Source organism: Orycteropus afer, unplaced genomic scaffold, assembly GCF_000298275.1.
Source record: "Orycteropus afer afer isolate SDZICR_OR568_19922 unplaced genomic scaffold, OryAfe1.0 scaffold00124, whole genome shotgun sequence".
In the NCBI taxonomy this organism is placed as follows: Eukaryota; Metazoa; Chordata; class Mammalia; order Tubulidentata; family Orycteropodidae; genus Orycteropus; species Orycteropus afer.
The window spans coordinates 5,844,097-5,867,160 of NW_006921711.1; the positions used below are offsets into that span (position 1 = coordinate 5,844,097).

Below are 23,064 nucleotides of genomic sequence, written 5' to 3' on the forward strand. Positions count from 1 at the left end.
GAGACAAAATGTGTATGAACTACTGTATGGAAAATGAATTTGCTTTGTAAACTTTCACCCAAATCACAATAAAAATTTAAAAAAAAAAAAATCCCTAGCCTAGGTTTGGGCTTGGTAACATTAAGCACAGAGACAGCTCGGCACAGTTACTCCTGAACATACATAACTTTTCCCAGCTGGACTGGGGACTCCACACGTCCTCAGATGACGTAAGGAGTTGGGTTGTCTGGAGCCCCAGATGGGCTGTACCTAAGGGGCTGCTCAGTAACTGAATTAACTACTCTCTTCCCTGAGGGTGACCAGAACAGAAAAAGCTACCAGATAAGCATCTCTAGTCTGCCCCAAGCAGAATGGACCATTAGTGGGCCAGGTTGGGTGGGCTCCCATGTGGCTGTCAGCTCTGAATGCAGGCCAGGCCCTCTGCTCCAGGGCACCCACCATCAGAGTGGGGCCAGGACCCGGGGCCAGAGGCTTTGCCCCAGAGGAGAGGAGAGGGGAGGTTGAGATATGAACCATTTTCCAGGATTTCTCCTTCAGAGAGAAGAGAAGTGAAATCATCTAGCTTCTCTCTCTGGTCTTCCCCTTTCTTTGTACTACTCACTTTAGAATTTCTTATTTGCTAATCTATATTGCTTAGGCTTTTTGGTGTCTAGTGCCTAAGGCATTTGACTGCTAACCAGAAGGCTGGTGCTTCAAACCCACCAGCCATTCTTCGGAAGGAAAACTGGGCAATCTACTTCTGTAGTGATACTGCCTGAGAAACCCAAGGAGGGGTCACTATGAGTCAGATCCGACTTGAAGGGAGTGAGTTTGGTTTGGTTTTATTGTTAGTCTTATCTCCCAGTTGGGCTGTGGTGTCTTTCTGGGCAGAGACCATGCTCCTCACAAGAGGTGTGTATATTAAAGTGTATTAATGCTTTTATTTTTTTTTTTCTTGTCAAGTTCTATCTGATTCACCTAGTTTTTCCTACATTCACTAATTTATTGTCTGCTATTTTGACTGGTTAATGCATATGCCTTTTCCTTCCCTGTCTAATAGATTCCCCTACTAATCTCACTGCCTCCACACAAATACCAGAATATGCACAGAAAGTTGGGCACTGGAACACTGCCCTCATTTAAAACATTTTTGCCACTCTTTTGGAATTGCCTTCAGAGTCAAAGACCATATGTTTAAATACCTTCAATTGTGGCTAAACCTTATCTTTTGAGGGCACGTTGCATTTTTTCAAACAGCCAAGATCCATCCGCAGCCAAGTCTGGTAAGTAAAATAGGTGGGAAAGCTGAGTAGTATTGTTTGAGGCTTAAAATGAAGTGTGTTCTATGAAATATGACTCATTTTCTTTTGTGGCTGTGAAATTAAAACACCCCCCAAAATTCTTAGAGCAATGGCTGCCTTCTCCTGAGGTGGCTGTTTTGAAGAGTAGGGTTTGGTTTTATTTAAATATGGCATCAAATCTCTGTCTCATTATTTTCACCTCCCTCTTTCTGTCATCACCTGGTATGGTGGTGATCACACCAGCTCCTAGATAAATAACTGTCTGGTTTAACTCCAGATTTGCTGGACATAATAGTGTGGACACAATGCATAGTAGAAGGAAAGGGCATAGTTAGGTTTTAGAAGTAGACTGGTGTTTGAATCTTCCTTAGTCATGTGACTTTGAGCCTAGAAATCTGTGTTTTCTTACCCTCAGCCTCCCTGCCTCCCCTCCCCTGAGGCTAAGCCCTTGGTTCTCTGACCCAGCTGTGATGGTGGGTGCCCTGGAGCAGAGGGCCTGGCCTGCATTCAGAGCTGACAGCAGTATCTGGAGCCCACCCAAACTGGCCCTCTAATAGTCCCTATAGATGTGGTACAAATGGTTAAAGCACTCAACTACTAGCTGAAAGGTTGGCAGTTGAAACACATCCAGAGGTACCTCTGAAGACAAGCCTGGTGATCTGCTTCAAAAAGGTAACAGCCTTGAAAACGCTGTGAAGCAGTTCTCCCTGTACATACACGGTACAGTTCCAACAAGAGTTGGAATTAACTCAGTGCCAAATATCAGTAACAACCAGGAGATTCTGACACAAAACTTGTGATGCAAACTGTTGATGTGCTTCTCTGCTAACCAAAAAGCTGGAGGTGCGAGTCCATTCAGAGGTGCCTTGGAAGAAAGGCTTGGGGATCTACTGCTGAAAAATCAGACGATGTAACACTGTAGAAGGAGCTCTGATGGTATAGTGGTTAAAGCATTCAGTTGCTAACCAAAAGGTCAGCGGTTCAAACCCACCAGCTGCTCCGTGGGAGAAAGATGTGGCAGTCTGCTTCCATAAAGATTCACAGCCCTGGAAACTCTATGGGGCAGTTCTACTCTGTCCTATAGGGTTGCTATAAGTAGGAATCAACTCGATAGCAGTGGGTTTGGTATTGGTTTGGAAACCCTATGGAGCATAGTTCTATTCTAATGCACAGGGGCTCTCTGATTTGAAGTCAAGTCTAGGGCTACTGGTACTACTCTACAAAAAAAGAGGGCTTGATGATACTGGTTAATTTATGGGAAAATCAAATGAGATTGTTTATGAAACACGCCTAGCCTCAGTGCTCAGGAAATACCAATTTCCTTTTCTTTCTACAGCTTTTAAAAAGAAAGCAAATTCACCGAAAAGAATGCCTATCTATTTTCTAGCTGACTGCTTTGGGACCGTGGTTCTCAGCCCTGGCTTTAAAGCTCCCCATGCCCAAGCTGTACTTTACACCAATTACATCAATCTTGGGGAAAGTTCTGCTCCTTAAGGCTTGTCTGATGATTCCAATGAGCAGCCAAGGTTGAGAACCACAGGCTTTGGTTCTGCTCTGATTTAATCTATGAAGCAGGCAGCCTCTAAGTATGGGAACAGAAGGGCTTATTTTGATATCTGGGACCTAAAGGTGGGCGTGTCTTGCCCATCAGGCAGCCCTTAGCAGAAGCCACGCTTCATTGAAGGGTCACTAGATCCCTTCCAATTGCATTTGACCTTCATTTGCTCCATTCACAGCCTCTTGTGAATAGGCACCAACTTAGAATTTCACCACCAACAAATAGACTGATCCAAGCTGTTTAATTAGCTTTGGTCTCTCCCCTGACTTGCTGAAATCCATTCTGCATCTAAACCATTTAACACTGTAGGGTAACAAGCATATTGTTTTGATTCCCTGATGGCTGCAGGCATTAGGCAGTGAGTCCTAATCACTCTAAAGGTCAGGAGCTAGCTAATTAAGTGACCAAACACATTGGTGCAACTGATGACATCTTGAGGCCCTACTTCAGATTGTGTTCACCTGCAAGAAACCAGGATCATCTTGACTAAGAGTAGACAGTGATTTGATTACTGACTTAAGCAGAGACTCCTCAGGTAGGATTCAACCCAGAAGTTAAGGTGACATTCTGATGAAAATAAAGTTCTGGACAAAGAGGCTTTTCCAGTTGAGTTATGGCATATAATTGCTGAACTGTTAGGATACTCCATAGTCCATTTTGTTTGTATCTTCTGGCTGGCTGCCTAGTCCTTAAGTGGTCACTTTCCTTACTCAAGATCAAATGTCTCAGACTTAGGGTTTTTAACTTGGGGAGAGACAATTTAAGTTTGTGTACATTACAATGTCAAAAAACACAATTTCAGAGACTGCTCATTCTCTACCAGCGGGACCTGCAGCTTTTTTTTTTTTTTTTTAATTTTTATTGTGATTTGGGTGAAAGTTTTTAGAGCAAATTCACTTTCCATACAGCAGCTCATATATACTTTGTCTCATGACATTGACTGTAATTTCTCACAATGCAACAGCTCCCTTCCCACTTCTTCCCCATAGTTACCTCTTCCCTGTGTCCTTCCCTCCCATGCACTCCTGCCTCCTGAGCTGTCTCCCTGTGCATACACAGCCCTTCTATTCTCCCATGATTGATCTCTCCAAGGAGTGTATCTACCTAATGTAAATGTCTTTTGTTTGGCTGGAAGCCAAGGGAGTGAGTTCCATTACAGACCTGAAGGGCAGCTAGGGGCCATAGTCTCAATGGTTCTATCAGGCTCTATCAGATCAGCAAACCTGGTCCCTCTTTATTTTTATTTTTATTTTTTAAATGATTTTGAATTTTGCTCCACATTGTTCTCCCACTCTGTCCAGGATCTCTTACATAGATCCCCTTCTGAGTGGTTGACAGTGGTAGCTGGGCACCATCTAGTTCTTCGGGTCTCATAGTCATATGGGCTGAGGATCACATGGTGTACCAGTCTCTTGAACTAATTGTTTCCATGAGTCTTTGGTTTTCTTCATTCTTCTTTGCTCTGAACAATGGGCCTACAGCTTTTATGTGAGCACTGTGGAGCTACATCTGATAAAACCGTACCACACACTAGCCCTAAAGCCACTGAGGCTACAGCCTACTAAGGCCTACCTTCTTCTTCCTCAACCTTATTTGAGCTCAGCTCTTGGTTCTTGGAGGATAATGGTGGTTCAGTGGTAGAATTCTCACCTTCGATGCAGGAAACCTGAGTTCAATTCCTGGCCAATGTACTTCAAGCAAAGTCACTGTTCATTGATCATTGGAGGTCTGTGTGTTGCTGTGATGCTGAACAGGTTTCAGTGGAGCTTTCAGACTAACACAGATGAGGAGGAAAGGCCTGGTGAGCTTCTTCCAAAAATCAGCCAACAGTGTTTCTACTGAGGATGACAATAATTCAGTCCCATTGTGCATGGAGTTGCCATGCATTGGGGATGACTTGACTGCAGCTAACAACAACAACATTGGTTCTTAATCCTGTTTCTAAAGTATCAGGTCTTTTCCTAAGGTAGATGTTCACTTAAGGATAACCCCCCCACACCACTGTGGAATATTGATGTCACTGTTTTTTTTTTTCTCAAACCTTAGTCCTCATCATCTTCCCATAGTACGTATGAACACCCAGTCTATGGGAAAGTGTCTAATACAGCACTGGGCACTTCAAAGATGTGTGATAAATAGTGGTTTCCTTGCTGCCAGTGGAAAAACTTTTGATTTTGGACTGAGGAGAATTGGGTTTGAGACAGTGACTTTTCTTTTAGTAAGATACTTAATCATTCTAAGTCTCCACATCCTCACCTGTTAGATAAGGATAATACGTTCCATCTCCCAGGGTTATTGAGATAATGGACTGAGATGAGACCTATTTAAAAATCATACTCTGGACCCATGAAACACTGCAAGAGTATTGTTATGTGCCCTTCTAGGTTTAGCCAAAATCCTGTCTTCCTGAATAGTCTCCCTCGACACCATCTTGCTTCTTATCTTAATTCCTGTAGTGTTTATTGCCTATACTACTTATGTGTGTGGTTATTCAGGCTGTCTTAAATTGTTGACTCCCTAACTAGACTACAGACTCCTTGAGAACAAGGAACTTGTGCTCTGCCTACCCTGCAGCATCCACAGGGTCTAGCACGGAGCTCTACAAACACTCCTAGGTTTGCATGAGGGCACAGTACTCCACAAGCACCTTGTACTGGCACTGATCTACAAAAAAGTAGGCTGATAATGTTGCATAATTTGTGTGAAAATCAAATGAGATTGTTTATGAAACATGACTAGCCCCACACTCCTGGTGTGTGTTCCAATGCCAAGTATTGTGTGAAGTACCCAGTAGAAGCAAGGGTGCCACCAGGAAAGACCGGAGCAGGAACTTTGTGGAAAAGAAAATTGGAGTAAAAAATAAATTTCTGAGCCTTTCCTGAAGATTTCAGAAATTTAGAATGAAATCTCTTTTTAAGGAAAAACAGAGAATTCTACTAAATCAGAGAGAACCTGTTGAATTTAGCATGCAAGTTCTATAATTGTATTGCAATTAATTGTAGGGCCCATCTTGGATGAGAAAATGAAATGCATGTGTTTAGGAAATGAAACCTCATTGAACTAAGTAGGGTTAGCAACATGGCATAGAGAACTGGTGAGGAACAGCCTGACTGACAACTCTACCTCCAGCCTGGAGACTCCATTTATTTAGTGATGAAGTACAGCTGTTAGGGCCAAAAACTGAATGTGACTAATGCTGAGATTAGCCAGACAATGGGACCATTATTATCTATCATCATAGCTTTCCTTTGAAGAGCGCTTTCTAGTACTTCCAACACTTCCACTCTTAATCTCATTTGATCCTGACAAAATAAGGCATGAGATTTCTCTGCTTTACAGATGAGGGTATCAAGGCACAGCAAATGTATTTTTTTCAATCCAAAAGCACATATATGAATAGTATTATGGCCAATATATTAAAGCACCATCTTTCTCAACATCCAGTTCTATTTGCTAACAGGCTTAACCTGTGATAAATTGTGTGAGGAACAAGATTGTATATGCATCAGTTGGGTTTAGGGAGTTCTTACCTTCACACTTAGTGTAAATTATTCTTTGGTGTTGCTAATTAAATGATGGCAACATTGTCAATTTTTGTCTGTTCTTCCAAAAGTTGATTAGACAGATGCGTCTGGGCTCTGTCAAGTTTAACTGGATAATCTAATTCAATTCATGCTAGGCCTAGAGTGCAATTGTGAAAACAAGGCAGTTAAAATGGAGATGATGGCTTTTTAACCAAAAGTCTATGAGATTCTCAGTCTTTCTAAGTATTAAAATGTTGTTAATTCTTTATTTCTTGCTAAGCCACTTCCTTACGGTAATGTGGTGAAAAGAGTATTGGCCTAAGAAAACATGTGTAAACTAACTAGACCTAGCTCTGCCACTAATTAACTGAGATGCCCTGTTGTTGTTGTTGTTGTTGTTGTCATGTGCTGTCGAGTCAGACCCGACTCATAGCGACCTTTCTTTGGGTTTCTGAGGTGGTATCACTATGGAAGTAGATTGCCCAACCTTCCTTCCAAGGAGTGGCTGGTGGATTTGAACTGCCAGCCTTCTGGTTAGCAGTCAAGTGCCTTAGGCACTACGCTACCAGAGCTCCTTGAGACACACTAGGCATGTAAATTACCCTGGTTGGGCCTCAGTTTATAAACCTGTGAAATTGGTATAACAATGCCTGTCTTGCCTACCTCACAGATTGGTCATGAGGATATGATTAATGCAGGGGGCACCCATACCCGTGTGTCTTATGAGTTCCAGTTATCTGCTCCTGTAGATACTGTAAATCCCTCAAGGGCTTGTGTAGAAATTTGATCTTAGGCAAATTATGTATTATGTCTGAACTTCAATTTTCAAATCTGTAAATTATGCAAATAATACCTACCATATTGTGTGCTTATGAGGTTCATAATGAGGTAACATGTAAAGTTTTTTGTGCGGTAATGGGCACAAAAGTAGGCGTCAGTGTTTGAGTAGTTGAGGGAACATGGCAAGACTTTAATATCAAACGCCATTTCCAGACAGCATTGACTCCAGATTGCTTATTCCCTACCAGGCTCTTCCTCTCTGCCTTATCCACATTTCTGCTCTAAGGAAGGGGCAACAGTAAAAGGAAGTTTTGTGCATACAGATGTCAGCGTCAATATCACAGTCTTTGTTGAACATCTCTTCCACTTCTGTGCTGGTTTTCTTGATGCTGCTATGGATAGGTTATGTGTTGATGATGCATGCATTTGTCATAGAGTACAAGAGTAGGTGCTGGAGAGTAGAGCCCAGTATCTTAAAGGTTCTGACTTCCCTTTACCTGATTCCCTTACCTGGCTCTTGTGACCCAAAGGCATGATGTGTAGTGTTTTGGTGTCCTGTTCCTTTCTTGTGCCAGAACGCCTACAAATGTGAATGGCAGAGTCTAAAATGTAAACTGCCGCTAAAGGATAAAGGTCTGGTAGCAAAATCTTCCTAAGGCAGATTCTGAGAGGGTGGGTCTGGGGGTACAGGGCTGAGAGTCCTGGGAGTTAGAAGCTGGGGGAAAAGAAGAATCCGGACTTACAAAAAGGAAATAGAAAAGAGAGATGGGGCAAGAAAAACAGTTTTACCCATTTCACAATTTTTCTGAAGGTTCTTCTTGACTGCCAACAGCTGTTGAAAAGTTCTTCCTACAGTCTGAATATAGGATACTTAATCCATCCAGGGAGCTGAATGTTCTGTTTTTAAAATGGGAGCATATTGAGCACTGATGCTGTCTACCTATCTAGTACTACTATAACAGAAATACCACAAGTAGATGGCTTTAACAAACAAATTTATTCTCTCATAGTTAGGAGGCTAAAAGTCTGAATTCAGAGTACTGGCTCTTGGGGAAGGCTTTCTCTACCAGCTCTGGAGGAAGGTTCTTGTTACTTTTCAACATCTGTGGGCCCGGCATTCCTTGGAGATCTACATGTGTCTCGGCATCAGTCTTCCCCTAGGTTAGGAGGTTCTCAGTGCAGGGACCCTGGATCCAGAGGACATGCTTAGCTCCTGACTCTTCTTTGGTGGTACTGAGGTCCTCTTCTCTCTGCTCACTTGTCTCTCCTTCTATCTCTTGTAAGATAATAGAATGATGCAGGCCGCATCCCAGGGAAACTCTGCTTACATTGTATCAGGGCTGTGACCTAAGTGAGGGTGTTGTATCCACCCTAATCCCCTCACAACTGATTGGCTGATCACACCAGATCACATCATTTAAAACAAACTTGTTTCTTTATTTAACAAGCCATGTAGGTTATTTGTAGAAACAGAGGGATATAGATAAGCACTAAGGGGAAAAAAAAAATCACCCTTACCCTAACCACCCTGAGACTGCTAACATTTTTGGGTTTAGAGAGATAGGAGAGTAATGGATGGCACAGGCCCCAACTTTTCCACTTACCTGCTAAGGGACCTTACATGAAATATTTGGCCTCTATGAGATGTTTCCTTGTTTGCAAATTGGGAATAATAATGATATCTTCTTCCAAGAATAGTTGTGAAAATTACAGAAGTAAATTTATTTGGAGTGCTTAGCACAGTATCTGAAATATAGTGTGTGATAGTTATCATTATAAGGAGCTCTGGTGATGCAGTGGTTAAGCGCTCGGCTACTAACCAAAAGGTCAGTGGTTCAAACCCACCAATCACTCCTCAGGAGCAGTCTGCTATGGCAGTCTGCTTCCATAAATATTGCTGTTATTATTAGGTACCCTCAAGTTGGTTCCAACTGATAGTGACACTATGTGTTACAGAATAAAACACTGCTCAGTCTTGGGCTAGCCTCACAATCTTTGCTATGCTTGAGTCCATCATTGCAGCCACTGTGTCAACTATCTGGCTGAGGGTCTTCCCCTTTTTTACTGACCCTCTACTTTACCAGCATGATATCCTTCTCCAGGGACTTGTCCCTTCTGACAATATGACCAAAGTACCCCATTCTCACTTCTAAGGAACATTCTGGCTGTACTTCTTCCAAGACGTATTTGTTCATTCTTCTGGCAGTCCATGGTATATCAGTATTCTTCACCAACACTACGAATCAAATACATCCATTCTTCTGCAAAACAAAACAAAACGCACTGCTGTCGAGCTGGATCTGACTCATAGCGACCGCTCCTTGGGTTTCTGAGGCGATATCATTATGGAAGTAGATTGCCCAACCTTCCTTCTGAGGAGTGGCTGGTGGGTTTGAACCGCCAGCCTTCTGTTTAGCAGTCAAGTGCCTTAGGCACTATACTTCCAGAGCTCCCCATTCTTCTACAGTTCTTTATTCATTGTCCAGTTCTCACATGCATATAAGGCTATTAAAAATGCCATGGCTTGGGTCAGGTGTACCTTAATCTTCAAAGTGACATCCTGGCTCTTTAACACTTTAAAGGAGTCTCTTGCAACATATTTGCCCAGTGCAGTACATCGTTTGATATCTTGACTGCTGCTTCCATGAGCACACAGTTCAGGAAGCTAGAAGTCTGAATCTGGGATGCTGGCACTAGGGAAAGGCTTTCTCTCTTGGCTCTGGAAGAAGGTCCTTGTCTCTTCTGAGCTTCTGCTCCTGGTTGGTCTCCATTGGCTTAGCATCTCTCTTCTCCCATCTCTGCTGGCCTAATCTGCTCCTGGTATCTCTTTCAAGAGATTGACTGAAAACATACTCTATAGTAATCCTGCCTCATTAACATAACAAAGACAACCCATTCCCAAATGGGATTATAACCACAGTCATAGAGGTTAGTATTTACAACATTTATTTTAGAGGAACACAATTCAATCCATAACAGTTACAATGGCCATTGACGCACAATGAAAATAACTGTCTGATACACATATGATCGAAGGTCCAGAGCTGGGCTTAATTTTTTCTGAGTGCATTTTATCCAGAAAAAATATCTTGAAGCAGTGTTTCTTCTTATTCTACAGGGCCTTTGGCCCAGCCACCTGGGTTGCTGGCCATAGCTTCCTCATCCTTCCCTTCTTCTCCCTGGACGTTCACCGCAGTCCCCAGATAACCCAGGACCAGGTTTAAGGCATTGTCAGTTAATTAATCAGCAAGTCTTAGCTGAAACTCCATTCATGGGAAGCCCTGATCTGGACACCATGGGAATAAAAGAGTAGGAAGGCTGTTTAGAAAACAGTTGAAAACATTAATACTATAAAGTGGGATGCATGTGACTTGGACCATTAGTATAAGCCCAGTTGGTGGAAGAGTTTGACTGCATCAAGGTTTAGGGGACCATGGGGATGTCTTGATCAGGAATATATGGTAAAATCCGTAAAAGCCAGACTGCATGTAAGCCAAAAACCTATCAGAAAAGGAAAACTCAAATATTTTCCACTAAAATGAGTGATAGAAAAGTAAGAATGCCCCCTATCAAAGGTGGAAGGCTTATAAGACCTGGAAAAACAAGGCAGTCCCATCAAGTTCTGGCTCTCACAGATTTCACCGTAATAGGTTGTTAGTGACTAACACCTTTTCTCTCAATTTTAGGAGTAGCTCGGAGAGGAGGAAGGAGAAGTCCCGAGATGCTGCAAGGTGCCGGCGAAGCAAGGAGACAGAGGTCTTCCATGAGCTTGCACATGAATTGCCCCTGCCTCACAGCGTAAGCTCCCACCTGGACAAGGCCTCCATCATGCGGCTGGCTATCAGCTTCTTGCGAACACACAAGCTTTTGTCTTCAGGTGAGGCTGGCACACTCCCCCAGGCTGGAGCAGACAGGCTTCCCAACATGTCCCTATACATGGGAGGCCATGTTGTGCCAGAATTTGAAGACTGCTGGGGAGGTCTCAGGAACTCCCATTCTGAAATGCTTTCACCTGCAGAAATGCCATCATGAGCACTTTGAATAATTCCTTCAGGTTAAACATGTCCTTTCTAGCAAGGACATTTTACATTGAATGTAAAAGCCTGAGATGGGACCAGGGAATGAATGAGGACCTGGAAGCTGAAAGGAGGACAAAGGGGACCAGGAGAACTAAGAACAGCCCTTGTTGACTCCCCAGTCTCGTTGCCATCTGGCTCTGAGACCCACACTCCACACTGGCTTGAATCCTTAGGAAGTGTTTTGGCTCTTATCTTCCTACTTAACCTTTTCCAGAGTGGCATCTTGGCCACTTATTCTAGGCAAATTATTTGATCTCTCTGAACATTTGTTTCCTTGTCTGTAAAATGAGGTTAAAAATACCTCTGTGAGAATACTCTAAGATGCCGATAAAGCACCTGGCCCAGCCACAGTCATTCACACAACCCAAAGCCTGGCCCCTCCCAGGGGGACCAACTAGTTCTCACCCCCCCCCACCCACACACACACATGCACATCTTGTCTCTCTGTAGCTCTCAATGTCACAAAACATTTTTTTTTCCCCTCCTCAGAAAGAATTCCTATTCTTCAAAAACCACTTCCTGTTAGTTCTGACCTGAAAGAGATGGCCTGAGGAATTTTCCCACTTCAGATACTGTGAAAATTCCCATCTAGACTGTCAATTTTGTAAGGAAACTGCTGGCATGTAATGTCCCTTCCACCCAGTCTGCCCACTATATAGGTGGGCAGTGTCCGAAGTGGTGAATTTGAGGGAGATGGCCAGGAAAGGGAAGGTTCCTTATGGTTGGTTTTCGGTTTTCTTGAGTGAGCATGGTGCCTAGGAGACGGGTTGATCCCACCATCCTGTTATGAACTGGCTATTCTAGGAAAGAAACCCTGAGCAGAGGGAATCTGGTGTGAGACCAAGAGGCCAGGCCAGCTTGTGCTATTCTGGTCCCTGTGGCACAGGAAGGATATGGGGGGAAAGACTTTGAGAAAAATAGGATGACAGCTCAGTGGTCCCAAGAGTTGGAGGGCTAACACTGTACTGCAAGTCTAAAAGATTTAATTGTGCAGCATCTCAGAGAACAGCAGACTGGAGTGGGGCACCAAGGACAATCCCAAGCTCTATAAATACTTTCAAAGAAATAATGCAAAGCATTGCCAGATTCTTAGTTATAGTTGGTACAGAAAGACAGGAGCAATGGACTGACATCCTTTCAAGCCTGGGATGACTGCATATAAGAAAAGGCTAGCGAAGCCATCACAAGGCACTTGTGTACTTCTTTCTTTAAGCACCATAGCTTGTTTTCCTGCAAAGGTAGAAGCAATGGCTGATAATGTTGTCATCATCTTTACACATAGACGAACAGACAGTTGCCAGTTTAGGGTGACTGGATGGAGAATTATCTCCTCCACTTCTCTATTGTTGTTGTTGTTATTTGCCATCGAGTCAGCCCCGACTCATAGCGACCCCTCCTTGGGTTTCCGAGGCAGTATCACTACGGAAGTAGGAATGCCCAACCTTCCTTCCGAGGAGTGGCTGGTGGGTTTGAACCGCCAGCCTTCTGGTTAGCAGTCAAGTGCCTTAGGCACTATGCTACCAGAGCTCCTCCACTTCTCTATTATAGGATCTGAATTTTTACTGTTAGAAATTAGTTCCTTTAGGGTAACTAATGCTTCTTTTCACCTTCACTCCCCTCATCCCACCAATAGTAGCCCCAGAAGGGATACAGTGAAACCTGTGAGAGCTGGACTACCTTGTTTTTCTGGGTCTCACAAGTTTTCCACCTTTGACAGGGTTCAGTCTTACCACTTTTCTGCCACTCAGTTTAGTGGAAAATATTTGAGTTTTCCTTCTCTGACAGATTCACCTTACCCAGGTTCTGGCTTTTGTAGGTTTTACTGTAATCCATTTGTTCTGGGACACCTCTCTGGCTGGATTTGAACCTGCAGAATGTTTCAGACCTCAGAGCCTGGCAGACGGACCTCTTTGTTTCATGGAAATGAGGCACAGAGAGGTTAAGGTTGTTTAGAGTCACAGATTTAGCATGTGTTGGATCTATACCTGGAATTCAAGTTCTTTTGAATCTTGATCCCTGGAAAAGATAGGTATGAGATGACAGGAGGTTTCTGAAAACTTGGTCAGGTGAAGATGTTGTCAAGGATTTGATGGGGAGAGGGGAAGGATAAGGCAAGGGAGCCAAAGTTCAACTGAGGCACCAACCCTAAGTAGTGAGTTTGGGGGAGGTGGTCCTCAGATATTCACTGTGTTGATTATATCCTTTCTCTTGATTCAGGGCCTTGTTGTCCATGCTTTACACGGGGAGCCTGGTCATCTTCTCAGACTTGGAAGGGACCACGTGCTGAAGGGTGGCCCCTCTGAGCATGTCCGCCTTTGTGTATGCTGCTGGGAGCCCATATGCTAGACACACCCAGGGAGATAGGACCAGAGTAGGCCACACTGCGACATCACATGTCCCAACTCAGGAGCTGTTGCAAGTTGTGGACATACACTGCCTGCCCTCTGCAACACGTCAGTTCTGGCCCTCACTGTCCTGAGGAAAGAAATGATGTAAAAGGATAAAGTGTTTCTACATTTGACCATCTGGTCTGGTACTCTTGAAGGAGAAGTTCTCATAAAAGGAGGATAACCTGGAGGAGGAGAAGGTGGCTCTTCAATATCCCCTTTCTTCTAACTTCTCTTGTAGGCTCTGTCACACATTCTCTGGACCAGGCATTTCTTAGAAATTGTTTTCAGGAATTGTATGTGAAACAGAATCTTTTTTCTTTTCTAATTGCATTTTAAGGAGCTCTGGTGGTGCAGGGGTTAAGGCATTCGACTGCTAACCAAAAAGTTGGCGGTTTGAACCCACCAGTCACTCCATGGGAGAAACATGAGGCAGTCTGGTAATGTAAGATTTACAGCTTTGGAGACCCTATGTTGTACTTCTGCTCTGCCTTATAGGGTCACTGTGAGTTGGAATCAACTCGATGGCAATGGGTGGGTAATTGCATTTTGTTTTACAGAACATGTAGCAAAATGAAAAGAAGTATGAGATTGGTGGTAAGATACACCTTCATTGAGATCTGTTTGGCTGCCCTTCCTTTTTCTATACAACCTTGTGGAAATGTCTTTACTGTCTTTGAGCCTTAGTTTCCTCATCTACCCAAAGGAGATTGTAAGTACTTACCTTGCATTGTTGTTTGAGAATTGAGATACTGGGACATGAAAGACTTTATCTCATTGCCTGCCACATATTAAGCTCTCAATAAGGTACAGTTTAAAAGTAAAAATTATTGCTAACAAGTAAATTGGTTTATAGTAAGTGTAGGCTTCTGGAGAAAACCCAGTGTAAATAAACCCTTACTATCCCTTTTACCCACCTTTCAGCAATTTCTATCAAAATGCAATGTTGCCAAGCTTTTCCAAGTCAAAACAAATCACAAATTCATTATCTAAGCATTTCTGACAAAGGTGAGCACCAGTGTTGGCTCACTTTATGATAGGAAATAACTGGTTGCATACCTCAGAGTTCAAAAGGCTAAAAACTGCCAGGCTTTGCTTTAGAAAAGTTGCTTCTTTACTTAGTAACACATTTCCCTTTGATTTTCACAGTAGGCTGTTTTGTGTGGGAATGTTGGAGAGGAAACCTCAACATTGAGAAATTCAGGCTGTGGGTCTGGGCCCCATTGAGATTCGTATCACAGGAAGCAAACTGAAACAATGGCTTTATGATATTAGCTTCCACGCTGGGCCGAGAACAGAACACACTCTGACGGGAACAAGAGTGAATATATGGCTTGATTGTCTGAAAGTCTCTTTCAAGATGCATCCCACAAACTGTAGTTGAACACGGATTACTTCTACAGTCCGAGGGCATTTAACAGCAATAAATATGCAATATTTGTGTTCACTAGCAAATTGATTTGGGGCTTCTCCAAACTCTTACATGGTAAAATTAGATTAATTTTACATAAGAGCTAGGTATTCACATGAAGCATGGTCTCTCAATAGAAATGTCATATTTGTTGTTGATTTATTGGCATTTGCTTAGTGAAGACATTAGTCTTAGAAGGGATTATGATTTCCTGATCTTTTGCCTTCTAAGGGAAAGGCACTGGGGGACTAGAGATTTTAAGTTTTTACCATTATGTTTCCATACAGGAAGGGGAGCTCTGGTGGCATAGTGCCTAAGGCATTTGACTGCTAACCAGAAGGCTGGTGGTTCAAACCCACCAGGCACTCCTCGGAAGGAAGGTTGGCAATCTACTTCCGTAAAGATACTGCCTCGGAAACCCAAGGTGGGGTCACTATGAGTTGGATCCAACTCAACAGCAGTGAGTTTGGTTTTTTTTTTTGGTTTTCCATACAGGAAATATGGTACCAAAGAGCAAAACTGTAGAGACATGCATGGTTTCTGGTACCCTCTTATGCCTCATATTAGACTTCTTTTCCTTCCACTCCCCCCCTCCTTTTTTTAACTACTCCGTCACCCTACCCACACTCCAAACCAAGGCCTTTTTCTGTCTGAGTTGGAAAGGAGCCAATAAGCTGATTCATACCCATTGCTGTTGAGTCAATTCCAACTCATAGCAACCCTATAGAACAGAGTTGAACTTCTCCATTGGGTTTCCAGAGCTTAATCTTTATAGAAGCAGACTTCCACATCTTTCTCCCATGGAGCAGTTGGTGGGTTCAAAAGGATGATCTTTCAGCTAGCAGCTAAACACTTAACCATTGCTCCACTGGGGCTCCTTTTAGCTAATTCATACTAGGACTAAGCAGCTAATATACAACCTGTTCCAGAGAGACTCACCTTGTGTGGAAGATCATTCTCTTATCATAAATCAAAGGAGTTGGATCAATCTCAGATATTTGGTAAACCCAACCTGTGCTACATCTTGTAATACAAAGAGGTAAAATAGAATAATAAAATACGTAAAGAACACAGGATTGGATTTCTAATAATGGACTTTCAGGACTCTCTAGGAGGCATGCAAGATCAAGTTAGACACAGTACCTTCTGCCAAAGTTGTGAGAATAGTCCGTAACCTACTACTTACTGATGATGAGGTTTAAAGGTATGGATAATGATCCAATAAGTGTCAAAAAATAGAAATAGTTTCTTCTTGGCTTGACTGGAACTGTTCTTACAATCAGAGCACTCAGCACTGGGGTTAGTGGTAGGTCTATGGCCCTAGGAGGGAAGGCTAGAAAGGAGGAAGCAGTTTAGGCAAAGACCTTAAAAGGAAAGCCCCTATGATGATAACTAAGTAGTGACTGTCTGCAAAGTACATTTGGACCTGGAAGACCACATCAGCTTAGTTTTAAGAAGTCAAAGCAGTCTTGGGACTTCTCAGAGGAGGAAACAAAGAGGAAAAGGGCCCTGGTGGGATATAATTATAGCCAGCCTCCTGATCAGCAGGACTATGTGACCGCCTAGTCTCAGGGACCCAATCAGGAGGGGTCTGCTCTGCCACACTGGCCGCTCATCCCAGATGTCCAGCTCCTGCTGCCCATGGGGTCCCGCCCCACACGGGTGGTGCTGCCTGAAGGAAATGAACAGTGCTCCGGAAAAAGTGCTCTGAAACCTTGGCCAGCGCATATCCTGGCTGTGGGGAGTCATCAAAGCCTGTTTACTGGGCTATTTTTAGAATTAAAGAGTCTTGTTGTCCTCCCCAGGCCATGCATTCGCCATCCCAGCAGAGTGCCTCTGTTTCTGATGGCCTGGCTTACTCCTCTGGGATTAGAACCTAAGAGTCCTGGGAAGCAAGTTACTGAGGTCCAGAACCCAAGGACTGAAAGACCCAGTTGACAGCTTATTGAGCACCTAGTGTGGGCCCCTTACTTTACTCTGCATCAAGGTTTATTCTTGTGGAACTTCAGAGTGGTTTATCTTTGTCTGTAGATTCTTTGAGGGAAGAGATTGCTCTATACTTCTCAACATCCCTGATGCTCCCAAGTATAGGAATGAGCACATCATAAGTGACATTTGCTGACTGAGGGCCTGTCTGATTTCTTGCTATGCCTAATCCAGTGCAGGCACATAGTAGGAGCTTGAAAACTGCTTTGTTCCTGTTAGCTGCCATCAAGTTGGCCCCCAACTCATGGTGACCCCATGTACAAGAGGATCAGACCATTGTGATCCATAAGAGTTTCATGGGCTGATTTTTAGAAGTCAGTTGTCAGGCCTTTCTTCCTAGTCTATCAGTCTGGAAGCTCCACTGAATCATGTTCATTATCATAGCAACATGCAGGCCCTCCACTGACAGATGGCTGGTGGCTGTACATGAAGTGTACTGGCCAGGAATCAAACTTGAGTCTCCTGCATAGAGACTGAACCATAGATGCCCCCTGAAGAACTGCCAAGCAAGTGAATTTTCTTGTGCCTAACACCGAGTTGGAGATTAATGTTATATCAGGGAAGACATGATATCCACATGGATGAGCAGGGGAAAGGCAGGGTAGAATTCAGTGGGAGATGATAAGAGCTGAGCCTCTGAGCCCTTGAGTGAGGGTCCACCTCCCAGCTCAGCAGCTTTCACCCTCCCCTCCAAACAGGATGCAAATGACCTGGCATGGTGCCCTCAGAAGCTCCAAGATGCTGCTGGTGCTGTAGGAGCAAGGAGTCCCACAGAGAAAGAGGCCCCACCCAAGCCCTGCAGTCACAGGGTCCCTGGGGGCAGCCTGCTGGCTTCCTGGTCCTCCAGCCATTGTGACTTCAGTTCCAAGACGTTCTGTTTCTATCGTGGCCCCAGAGCACCCCTCTCTCCCTCTCTTTCTCCCTCCCAGAGGCCTGCTGACCTGCTGCAGTAGCCAATTTCGCCACCTCCTGGAAGCAAGTGTACTGGACACTGGTGGAAACCAGTTTGGCTGTGTTGGAACTATTTTAAAAAGGAAATTTTAAGCAGAAGTATTTCCTTTGGGCCTAGTTACCCCAAACAGGGTTGTCTGGGGATGACTTCCAATTTTGAAGTCAGTTTTGGCACTGAGATCAAAGAAATTAGAAAATATCTTCTCAATACAAGAAACCACAGAGCGGGCCTTCTGCTTGTCAGGAGAAAGTACTCACCTATCTAAAACAAAAAACCAATCTCACTGCCATCAAGTTGATTTGACTCATAGCGACCCCTTCTTGGGTTTCCAGTATCTCTATGGAAGTAGATTGCCTAACCTTCCTTTCGACGAGTGGCTGGTGGCTTTGAACTGCCAGCCTTCTGGTTAGCAGTCAGATGCCTTAGGCATTATGATACCAGAGATCCTAAATGATGCTGCAAACTTCTCCTCACTCAACTAAAAAATAGGTCACCACCTACCAAAATGGAATGATACACCCAGCGTTAGGGTCACTCATTGGACCTTGAATTAAGACAGTGGTTCTAAAGTGTGGTCCTAGGACCAGCAGCATCAACATCATCTTGGAACTTGTTGGAAAAGCAAATTCTCAGTTCTCACTACACCTACTGAATCTCTTGGAGTGGGGCATTTCCAGGCCCAGCTTCCTGGGCGTGTGACCTGTGCAGTCACACAGGGCTCCTCACTTAGGAGGACCCAGTGCTTGCTTTAATTTTTGAAGGGGGGTCCTGCATTTTTACTTTGCACCGTTGTTGTTGTTGTTGTTACGTGCCATCGAGTCAAACCCGACTCATAGCAACCCCTCCTTGGGTTTCCAAGGCAGTATCACTACAGAAGTAGGATTGCCCAACTTTCCTTCCAAGGAGTGGCTGGTGGGTTTGAACCACCAGCCGTCTGGTTAGCAGGCAAGTGTCTTAGCCACTATGCTACCAATTACTTTGCACTGGGTCCCACAAATTATGTAGCCAGTCCTGGGCCCAGACGTTATGCTTTAGCCAGCCTTCCAGATGATTTTGATGCACACTCAAGTTTGAAATCCCTAATTAAGTCACTGTCTCTCCTAAAAGCTTCTGTTGAAATGCAGATGTTAACTGGGAGAGCTGACCTTAGCAGGAGCAGCACCCATACCTGGAATGTTCGTTCCTTATCGTTAGTTTAGCTGACTAGTTAATTGGCAAAGAACAGGTAAGAGACCGTAAATAAGAGTGACATGTGGGAATGTGTGTGTAATAAGGACATTCCCATAAAATATAATAAACAGAGGGGAAACCACCAGGATATGACTCTGTACAACCCAGTTCTTGGCTCCAGAGGCTGGCCTGGCCCTGGACAGGCCGCACTCTGTTCCTCTGCAGAAATAGCAGCATCTGTGATTGCAGCACATGTGCGGTCCTGTGTCCTGAAAGATAGCTGGTCCCCAGTGGCGCCATGGAAGCCCCTCGGTAGGAACATGTCCTAATTTGGATTTGTTCTTCTTGAGGAATAATAATGGCGTATAGCCCAGAGCTTAATTTTGGGGGCTCAAGGAAAAAAGAGAAGAGAGAATTAAATAAATCCAGGGCCCTTGCAGAAAGGCCCTTGGCCCCCATTTCATAGTATTAATGTGTTCCTTGCCAAATGGCCCATAAATCTAATTGCATTTTACATTCCCTGGAATTGTCTCAGTTTAAAAGACTACTTTTAGTTAAGTGAATAGTAACTTTTATAAGTGACAAATTACTCTGTAATTTCCTTGTCCTATAAATCGAGCAAGAGAATACCTGGATTGATGTTTGTACTGGATGAATAGATTTTTATATAAATAATGCCTATTTCTAGTAGAGTAAGAGCTAGAACAATGGGTCACTGACATAAAGTCTTTGTTCTGAGGATAATGGGCCTGGTCCTGAGAGTTTCATTTGGGATAGTAGCTGAGTTTTTACATTTTGCAGAGAGTAGCAATATATTTGGCTGTGGTTGCTCAAAGTGGTTGGTTTGGGGGTGGATATTTTCCTGGGTTGCCCTTAGCAACCACCTTTCCAGGCTGCCATCAGGGCAGTTTCCTCTTTACTTTGTTCTCCACCTCTGGCTTTCACTCCTTCAGATCATCCTGCATGCCACTGCCAGATTAACCTCCCCCAAACCATGCTCTGAGATGCCACTCTTCTACTCAAAAGCCTCCTAGACTCCTTTGCCTGGAATGTAAGATGCCCCAGGAACCAGCCCAGTCCCTGAGAAGTGGGAAAATGGACCCTGTTCCTCAGCCAGATGGGCCTCCTTACACAAGTGTCTGGGAGGGAGTTTGCTCCAGACCCCTCCCTCTCCGTGTACTTTCCACTACTCAACCCCATCTGGTCAGGAAAGCCCTTCTTTCTTTCTTCATAGTGAAATCCCCTTCTTTCATGAGTTTCTTCAAATTCCTTTTTTTTGAAACAGTTGTCTCTGACTACTCCAAAGCAACCCCCCTCCCTGTGCACCCTGAGTCTACACTCCTCCTTGGGCTTCCATCTTGACTCCCTTAGTCTTGCATCTGTGTGCCACCTGTCCCCCACCTACACTTTGAGCAATTTGGCGGTAGTGACAGCGTCTTAGAAGGAACGGAACAGGGAAAGAATTCACATGTGTTGATACAGTTTAGGCGTTTTACATACTTATTTAATCCTTACAACTTAATGAGATGGAAATTATTATCCCCATTTAGCTGATAAGGAAACTGATGTTTGAAGAGATTGTTACTCACTTGAAGTCATAGTCCACTAAGAGGCAGAGCAAGGAATAGAATCTGAGCTAGGAATAGACTCACAGATTCTTTAAAATCTAAACACAGTTAAAGAGTGTGGCTTCTGGATTCAGAGGCCTGGGTTCAAAATGTGGCTTATAAGCTTTACCGCCTTGGACCGGTAACTTAACCTGTCTAAGCTTCATCTGTCGAATGAGACTAAGAATAGTACCTAACTCATAGGTTGTTGTGAAGATATATAACATGCTTAGTACAGTGTCTGGCATGCAGTTATTGCTCAATATACATTAGCAGCTAAAGTTTTTGTTCCTACCACTCCTATGACTACTGTTATAGCTATGACTGTAACTGTTACTACTATTAGTACTTACTGCAAATACTACTGTCACTGTCACCATTCTGGCTGAAAAGCCATCTCATGGTGTCCTCTATGTAGTGGTGCTCACCAAATGCTCACTGCATGGGCATGGGGCAGGTACTTGGATGGTTGGCAGTGTGCATTTCTAGAAAAGGCCATTGATGCCTTTGAACCCTCCCTGGAGGCCATCTATCCATGCCAGTCATGTCTGTGTTCACAGTCTGGCAAGTCATTCAATCATCTTTCTCTTTCCAGTTTGTTCTGAAAATGAGTCTGAAGCTGAGGCTGACCAGCAGATGGACAACTTGTACCTGAAAGCCTTGGAGGGTTTCATTGCTGTGGTGACCCAAGATGGTGACATGATCTTTCTGTCAGAAAACATCAACAAGTTCATGGGACTCACACAGGTGACACCTTCTTCTTTCTCTTTCAAAAAGGGAAAAAGTTTCCATTTGTGGTAGAAATTAGTGAAAGGTGCTAGTCACATTCTCTCCCAACCTCTCCTTGCTTATACCCACTCTGACCCTCACTGATGCCAGGCTATAAATCTCAGATAGGACTCATACTCCCTAGCATTGGGTTCGGCATTGCTGATGGCCATCCTGGTGGACAACTCTCTGCTGACTAGATTAACTGGTCAATCATTGTGGGGTAACTCTATGGTCATCAATGGATAGTCATCTATTACATCCTTAGTGGTCCCAATTATTAGATTGGGAATATGAGGAGACCTGGTTCAATGTCCTCCCTTTCTCCAAATCTGGAAAGTGAGTCCACTTCTTGTTGGAATCTTCCACTTCAACACTGGCATTGATGAAGCCCAACCTTGTTTTTGAAAAGGTGGAGCTAACAGGACACAGTATCTTTGACTTCACTCATCCCTGTGACCATGAGGAGATCCGTGAGAACCTGAGTCTCAAAAATGGTAAAGTAGTCTTCATTGTGTGCTTCCTTCCTCCTTTCCCCTCTGGGACAAGATCTGCATTCCCTTTGTCTACAAGTATAGGAGAGACAGCCCATGGTTGTTATACTCCAGGAAAAACTAACACCCATAAAAAATGCAGCAGGGCTGGCCCTCTGTGTAGGCATGAAGGCTATAAGATATAATTGGTGCTCTGAAAGGACCCAATACTCATGGTTATCTGCTTCTGGACTTGCATGGTGCCTGATATCACACTATTAGGCTACTCCTTTAGGTTAGGACACTATCTCCAGGAGGTTTCATCACCTGAGAGTCTAGCAACTTTGCCAAGTGATGCCAACCAAACCAATGCACTCATCTCTGAATGTTCATGAGAAAGTTGCAATAGCCTGTTGCTATGTAACAACCACCTCAAAGAAAAGTAGCTTCAACAACAATTGTTTTATTATCTCTTACATCCTATGGGTTGTTCTTTTAGTCCATGGGCTGTCATCTGGCCAAGACTTATCTGGGGGTTCCACTGGGCTGATCAAGATGGCTCAGTCATGTTCCTGGTACGTTGGTGGCAGATAGCTAAAGGTCTGGACTCAGCTGGGATGCTAGGATGGCTGGGCTTAGGTCTCACTCCTTGGAGTATCTCTTTTTCCACATGCTGTCTCCAGGGTAGCTAGACTTTTAACATGACAGGATTCCCAAAAGTACAAAAGTGGGAACTTCTAGGCCTTCTCATGGCTTAGTCCTGAATCCATTTCTAAAGCAGATGCTTAAAGTCTGAGAAAAGCAAAAAGTCTCTCATTATTTCTCTACCCCTGAAATCCCTTGGTCCCTGGGTTCTTGGTCTCAGTTTGACCACTTACCCTAATCTCAGCTCAACTGTGTGACCTGAGCCAAGTTACTTTACCTCTCTGTTCCCTAGGGTGACTCTTTTCTAACTGATGGTATTGGATGAAGCAAAGTCTAGGACCTGCCAGCTCTCAAATGCCATGATTCATAGCCAAGTGAGCTCTGTTTATCTGAGTAGAACTTTAGATCTCTTGGTGCATGTATTGGATTTTTGATCAGTCAAAC

The 23,064-nt window shown here is 43.8% G+C and overlaps 1 protein-coding gene across 1 annotated transcript in view; it reads left to right on the forward strand.

Annotated features, from left to right (window-relative positions):
• The window catches only part of EPAS1 (endothelial PAS domain protein 1), a 126,740-nt gene that overhangs the window by 66,817 nt on the left and 36,859 nt on the right, over positions 1-23,064 (forward strand). Inside the window, exons 3-5 of the mRNA XM_007944420.1 lie at positions 10,829-11,019; positions 21,330-21,481; positions 21,915-21,999. Coding sequence (XP_007942611.1) covers positions 10,829-11,019; positions 21,330-21,481; positions 21,915-21,999 — 428 coding nt within the window. The remainder of the gene's footprint in view (positions 1-10,828; positions 11,020-21,329; positions 21,482-21,914; positions 22,000-23,064) is intronic.